Source organism: Sciurus vulgaris, assembly GCF_902686455.1.
Source record: "Sciurus vulgaris genome assembly, chromosome: 1".
Classification (NCBI taxonomy): domain Eukaryota; kingdom Metazoa; phylum Chordata; class Mammalia; order Rodentia; family Sciuridae; genus Sciurus; species Sciurus vulgaris.
Window position 1 is genome coordinate 30167946 of NC_136461.1, and position 7628 is coordinate 30175573.

At 40.7% G+C, this 7628-nt stretch overlaps 1 protein-coding gene across 2 annotated transcripts in view; it reads left to right on the top strand.

The window, feature by feature from the left end:
* Positions 1–6819, top strand: part of SMAP2 (small ArfGAP2) — a 43874-nt gene extending 37055 nt beyond the window's left edge. For both annotated transcript variants that reach the window (XM_079131203.1, XM_079131202.1), the window contains 3 exons: positions 775–940; positions 1381–1697; positions 5458–6819. In XM_079131203.1, coding sequence (XP_078987329.1) covers positions 775–940; positions 1381–1697; positions 5458–5583 — 609 coding nt within the window. In that variant the 3' untranslated portion in view covers positions 5584–6819. The remainder of the gene's footprint in view (positions 1–774; positions 941–1380; positions 1698–5457) is intronic.
* The last annotated feature ends 809 nt before the right edge of the window (positions 6820–7628 follow it).

Consider the following 7628-nt stretch of genomic DNA (forward strand, 5'->3'; position numbering starts at 1 on the left):
CTATTATGTATATTCACATATTTTTATGGTAAAAATGTCTGATGTGAGCCGTGAATTCTTTTTATTTGCAGTACTGGGGATTGAACCCAGGGCCTCACATACGTTAAGCAAGTGTTCTACCAGTAATCCACACACATTCCCAGCCCTGTTTAAATATTTTTTTTTTTTTGGTAGGGGTGGGCATTAAGGATTGAATCAGAGGTCATTTACCACTGAGCCACATACCCAGTCCTTTGTCATTTTTTTTATTTTGAGACAGGGTCTCACTAAGTTGCTTAGGGACTTGCTAAGTTGCTGTGGCAGGCCTCGAACTTACAATCTTCTTGCCTTAGCCTCCTGGGTTGCTAAGATTACAGGTACGTGCCACTGTGCTGGGTTCCTTTTTAAATTTTATTTTGAGACAGGATCTCAGTATGTTATGCAGGCTGGTCTCAAACTTGTGATCCTCCTGCCTTAGCCCTCCAAGCATCTGGGATTATAGAGGTGCACCACTACACCTAGATAAACCATAAATTTTTTAAAAAAATGTTTTTCTTTCTTCTTGGTTGTAGATGGATACAATACCTTTATTTTATTATTTATTTTTACGTGGTGCTGAGGATCAAGCCTAGTGCCTCACATGTGCTAGGCAAGTGTTCTACCACTGAGCTCCACCCCCAGCCTGAACCATGAATTCTTATTGCAAATGATAGAGGCAGCACAAAGTGAAGAAGGTCCTTAAAGAGACCCCCATGAAGACTATTCCACTTCTCCCCCTACCCTCTGTGCTCTAAGGTTGTAGGTTCCATGCCAACTGCTGGGAGTGCTGGATCGGTTCCTGAAAATCTGAACCTGTTTCCGGAGCCAGGGAGCAAATCAGAAGAAATAGGCAAGAAACAACTCTCTAAGGACTCCATCCTCTCACTGTATGGATCCCAAACGCCTCAAATGCCTGCCCAAGGTAGTGTCCATGGAGTTACAGAGAGACATGGGGTACAAGAGACGGGAGGATATACATGCAGGAGTTTTGTGTTGTGATGGGGGGCATTTGCTTTGGGGACTGGGGCATCATACAGGAAACAAGCCTGAACCTGACATTACTGGTGAAGGCACAGAGTATTAGCAGACATATTAATATAACTCATATTTCTGTGGGGTCTGGTGTCACACCTCTGTGAAGTCTGAATCAAGACCTCTAAAAGAGAAGTGGCCAGGTCAGCGCCCCATTGGTAAACCATAGCAAATCTTGTAGAGAATCTCTCTAACTGCTTTTCTATGTAAAACAGCATTCTGAGTTGAGTAGTAGTTTTTTGAAAATTCTAACTGGAAAAGAGTAGCTAGTGAGAGTTTAGGTTAACTTTGTGTCCTTTCCTCTTTAATAGATGTGTGTTTTCTTGGCAGCAATGTTCATGGCTCCTGCTCAGATGGCATATCCCACAGCCTACCCCAGCTTCCCTGGGGTTACACCTCCTAACAGCATCATGGGGAGCATGATGCCCCCACCAGTAGGCATGGTAGCTCAGCCTGGAGCTTCTGGAATGGTTGCCCCCATGGCCATGCCTGCAGGCTATATGGGTGGCATGCAGGCATCAATGATGGGTGTGCCGAATGGAATGATGACCACCCAGCAGGCTGGCTACATGGCAGGGATGGCAGCTATGCCCCAGACTATGTATGGGGTTCAGCCAGCTCAGCAGCTGCAGTGGAACCTCACTCAGGTGAGCTGCCGCATTTAATCTGATATTAGACTTCTGAGCCTTCCTCAAGCCTATTTTACTTTGCACCTTTCCCTTACCCCTTGAATCCTTTCCATGTAAGTGAGATAATGCCAGAGAGACATTCTTAGATTTGCCTTTTTTTTTCTAGGCCTACCTAGAGTCAGGTTTCCTAAGTTCTTATTTCCTGTAAAATAAGGGTAACTGTCTAAATCTGAGTCTACCCCATCTCAAAAACAAAACCAGAAAGACTTACACAGACAAGACAATACAGAAATAAAAATACCTGTAGCCCATGGCTACCATTATTACAGGCTTCAAATGACATGACATTAGCATAGAACACCCAAATCCAGCAGAGTCGGCATCATAGAGGAGATTGCAGAAAGCGGAGAGGAAGTAGGGGCCTAAAGTGACAGAGGACAGACAAAATCACCCCCCAGAGGAGAAAGACCTACCCTGATGGAGACATACTGAGAACAGTTCTGAGGGAGAATTGAAAATAAGGAATTTGAAATACATAAGATTATAGGTTGCAGCCTTGGAAAAGAATTACATAGCCGGGAGATAGGCATGACTTAGAAGAAGGAGGAACTCTTTGGAGACCTGACAGTGAAAGGAAAGAAACAAATTTGAAGTGAAAAAGATAATTACAAAATCAGAAGATATTATCCTTCTTCCCAAAATGATTATTTCACTAATTAACAGAAGAGGGTGCTCTCGAACTCAGAAACCTAGTAAGCTTTCCTAAATCCTCATACCTGTCTATATTATTGATGATTTGGAAAAATAAAGCACTAAAAAATAAACAGAACATGACAGATGACATTTAGTCAAAACTATTATGAGAAGAAAATAGAAAATGAAACTCAAAACATTTCAGGTAATGAAAATTCTCTCTTAAAAAAGTCATTAAGATAAGCAGAATTAATAGTTAAAATGGCCATGCTACCAGAAGCAATGTACAGATTCATTGCAATCCCTATCAAATTACCAATGACATTCTTCACAGAGCTAGAATAAAACAGCCCTTAAATTCATTTGGAAGATTAAAAGACCTAGGATAACCAAAGCAATTCTATAAACAAAAAAGCAATGCTGGAGGCATCACAATATCTGGCTTCAAATTATGCTACAGAGCAATAGTAACAAAAACTGCATGGTCCTGGCATAAAAACAGACACACAGACCAATGGTACAGAATAGAAGACCCAAAGACAAACCCACAGATCTACAGTCAACTGATTCTTGACAAAGGTGCCAAAAACATACATTGGAGAAAAGACAGTCCTTTTTACAATAGTGCTGGGGAAACTAGTTATCTATATTATAGAAGAATGAAACTAGACCTTCATCTCTCACCCTGCACCAAATCAACTCAAAATGCCTCAAACTTAGGAATTAGATCAGAAGCAACTCGTAGGGGCAAAAAAGAAACATAGAGTTAAATGTAAGTATAGGCAATGACTTTCTCGGTAGGATTCCTAAAACTCAGGAAATAATGCCAAGAGTTAATAAATGAGATAGCATCAAATTAAAAAGCTTCTGCACAGCAAAGGAAACAATTAGGAATATGAAGAGAGAACCTACAGAATGGGAGAAAATTTTTGCTAGCTACTTTTCTGACAGATGATTAATATCTAGAATATATAAAGAACTCAAAAAACTTTACACCAGAAAAATCAAATAAACCCAAATAATAAATGGGCAAATGAATTAAACACACACTTCTCAAAAGAAGAATACAAATGACCAACAAATATATGAAAAAGTGTTCAGCATCTTCTTTAGAAATTAGGGAAATGCAAATCAAAACTACACTGAGATTTCATTTCACACCAGTTAGAATGGCAGTCGTCAAGAATACAAATAATAGGGCTGGGGTTATGAGTTAGTGGTAGAGCACTTTCCTAGCACATGTGAGGCACTGGGTTCAATCCTCAGCACCACATAAAAATAAAACAAAGTTACAAAAAGAAAAAAAGAATACAAATAAATACTGGAGAGGATGTGGAGAAAAAGAAAAACTTTTTTACACTGTTGGTGGAATTATAAATTAGTACAACCACTATGGAAATCAGTATGGAGGTTCCTCAAAAGACTAGGCCTTTTGAGGAACCACCATATGACCCACCACTCCTCAGTATTTATCCTAAAGAATTAAAGTCATCATACTACAGTGATATGTGCATGCTCATGTTTTCAGCAGCACAACTCACAGTAGCCAAGCTATGAAACCAGCCTAGTGTCTATCATTAGCTGAATGAGTAAAGAAAATGTGGTATATATAAACAATTAAATTTTATTCAGCCATAAAGAAAAATGAAATTATGTCTTTTGCAGGAAAAGGGATGGAACTAGAGACCATTACATTAAGCAAAATAAGTCAAACTCAGAAGCTCAAGGGACATATGTTTTCCTCTCATGTGGAAGCTAGAAAGGAAAAAGGAAAAAAAAAAAAAAATGGTAGGGGTAGATCTCGTGAAAATCAAAGGGAAATCAGTAGAGGAAAGGAACCAAGGGGGTGGAAGTCAGGGAGGGAGTGGGGAAGTGCTGGGGAGTGATATTGACCAAATTATATTGTTATATTGTGTGCATGCATAAGTATGTAACAACAAATCTCATTATTATGTACAACTATAATGTACCAATAAAAATGTGGGGGAAAAAATAAATGCAAAAAAAAATCCATAATTTCATTTAAATAAAGTATCAACTCTTTTTAATGCAAAAAAAGTCATTAAGCAGAATAAAACTGTTAAACAGTTCACCAGCCTGAAGAGAATGTCCTTAAACATTTGCAGGTAAGACAAAACAGCTTGAATTGGAAGTTCAAAAACTTAGAACCAAAATAGATAAACAGAAGTTTTGAAATGAAAGTTTACTGAACTCAGGAAAGAAATCAAAGAAAAATATAAAGTTATCTTAGAAATAAAGAAATTGAATAGATTCAGCTGCAAATACATTTGACATTGAAGAAAGATATGAAACAGCTAGGAGAATGAAAACTCATTGTAGGAAGGAGTTTGAAAAGAATCAGAGAAAGTAATACAGAAAGTAAGCCAAGAGAAAGCAGTATGGAGATTCCTTAGAAAACTTGGAATGGACCTACCATTTGACCCAGCTATCCCACTCCTCGGCCTATACCCAAAGGACTTAAAATCAGCATACTACAGAGATACAGCCACATCAATGTTCGTAGCTGCTCAATTCACAATAACCAGACTATGGAACCAACCTAAATGCCCTTCAATTGATGAATGGATAAAGAAACTGTGGTATATATATATATACAATGGAATATTACTCAGCCATAAAGAATAATAAAATTAAGGCATTTGCAGGCAAATGGATGAAATTGGAGAATATCATGCTAAGTGAGATAAGCCAATCTAAAAAATCCAAAAGACGAATGATCTCACTGATAAGTGGATGATGACACGTAATGGAGGGTGGGAGGGGGGCAAGAAGGGAGGAAGGAGGGACTATATAGAGGGAAAAGAGAGGTGGGAGGGGTGGGGGGAAAGGAAAAAAATAACGGAATGAATCAAACATCATTACTCTATGTAAATGTATGAATATGCAAATGGTATGCTGTTACTCCATGTACAAACTGAAACAACATGTATCCCATTTGTTTAAAATAAAAATAAATTAAAAAAAAAAAAAGAAAGTAAGCCAAGAAAGCCTAACATCACAGCCTTTTGCACTAACTGGCTGCATGCCCACAGCCTAGACTGAAAGTCTCCTCTCTCCCTTCCAGATGACCCAGCAGATGGCTGGGATGAACTTCTATGGAGCCAACGGCATGATGAACTATGGACAGTCAATGAGCGGTGGAAATGGACAGGCAGCAAACCAGACTCTGAGTCCTCAGATGTGGAAATAAAAACAAAATACCTGTATGGCTGCCACTTTCCTTAGCCTTTGCTCTCCCCCCTTTCTCTTCTTTCCTCACTTCTCCTCCCCTCCATCCCCTTTTCCTACCTCTATTTGATTTAGAAATTGCTCAATAAGTCATTTGGGGTTTGGCATCCTGCCCAACCCATCCACTTTCCAAACACATAGACCTCTCTGTTGCTTTATGTTGTTCATGTCCCCTAGCCATTCTGACTTCCTCTCCAGCCACAGCCCCTATCTTTCCTGGCACCAGCACCTTAGAAATTGTTGGCAGAAGGCACTTGAACCACAGGGAAAATGTGCACACCTTTCAGTACCTTCCCTCAAGGTTGAACCTCTTTTCAGACCCTTGGAAAGGTCTGTGGCATTGTGCATTAGGCAAAGGGGAGGGTGTAGAGATTCTTCTATATGTGTTAATAAGCTATTTCTAAGTGTTTAAAGTTTTGCTTTAAGAGAGGTATCATGTTCCCACACTTTATGGGAACGAAAAAGTCCTGCAATCAAATTAAAGACTTGTTGGGTCTTGGATCAGGTTGACCCTAGCCCTGGGGTGAGGCAAGCCCCTTCCTGTGTGGATGAGCAAAAATATTACTCCACTTTGCCCTGAGTTGCTTTCTGGATCTGGGGCTTCAGGACTCGCTGCTTCAGTCAGCCTCAATTAGCACCAAAGACTTTATGAAGGTCCCATACGGATGAACATTCCTGCCACCTCCTCCCTGCCATCAGCAAGATCTGTTTCCCTGGCTGGAGGACCAGCCCCACTGTGGGGATGCAGAGCTTTATCCGTGCACTGCTTGTGTGTGTACATGTGGATATCGCCTCCCACCCTCTCCCTATCTGCTCTGGGCATTTTTTGTTTGTTTGTTTTTAGTTTGAGGTGTATAACAGAGAGGAGTTAATTTATCAACAGTCTAAAACTGTTGCCAGTTTTTCTTATATTTTAAAAAAATTGCTATCCCATCAACAGCTCCCTATCTCCTTTCCCTTCTCCAATCCGCCAATCACTTTTTCATGCCCGCGTATCCAGGTGTTTTATTTGCCCACCCATTTCCAGGTGTGTGAGGCAGAGAGCCTGGCCAGCTTTCCTCTCAGCCATTGTTTGCCCCACTTGAAAATTCAAACAAGAAAACTTTGCTTAAAAGATTTCATGTGTGGGAACCACAATGCCTGGTTGCCTTTCTCCTGTGTATGTGTAAATTCCTTAATAAATATTGCAGGGAAGGACTGTTTGCTTGATTGTTACTGTGTGTCACTCTTGGAGGAGGGTGAGGTCCACATAGATTTTCTACTTTCCAGCGGCAGTTCATTCCTTCACTTCTTGTATTTTAAAGAACTCTGTACTTGCCCAGGCTCGAGCAGTCAGAAAGGGGGCCTCTCTCCAGTGGTACAAAAAATTGTGAGCTAAAAGAACAGCTGAGATTGTGAGCTCTGCACCTGATAGGGTCACAGAACATCAGGACTAGGAGCATGTTTCCCCCTACAGATGGAGAAGCTGAGACCCAGAGAGAGGAAGTGGTTGGCCAGGGGTCTGCCAGAAAACCATTGGAGAGCCTGCTAAAAAATTGGGCCTTCCAGACCTTTGTTCTTTCCCTATTCCTGGGTGATTAAATGGCAAGGTGAAATTCCTCCCTGCCAAGGGAGCAGTAGCCTTGCCTGGTAAAGATAATCTAGCCCTCTCTAAACTGTCAGAACAAGGAGGGACTGAACTTCTGAACCAGTGACAGGCTTTAGAGACAAAATACTCACCCTGTGGTTTACAACTGTAATCCCAGCAGCTAGAGAGACTGAGACAGGAGGATTGAGAGTTCAAAGCCAACCTCAGCAATTTATCAGGACTTGAACAACTTAGCAAGACCCTGTCTCAAAATAAAAAATAAAAAGGGCTGGGTATGTGGCTCAGTAGTTAAGCACTCCTGGGTTCAATCCCCAGTACCAAAACAACAGCAACAAAAAGCCACTCATCCTGTGGTGGTATGGAATCAGTAAGCAAATTGTCTGTGATCCATTTCCTCCTCTAATTGACTCCCTTTCTGC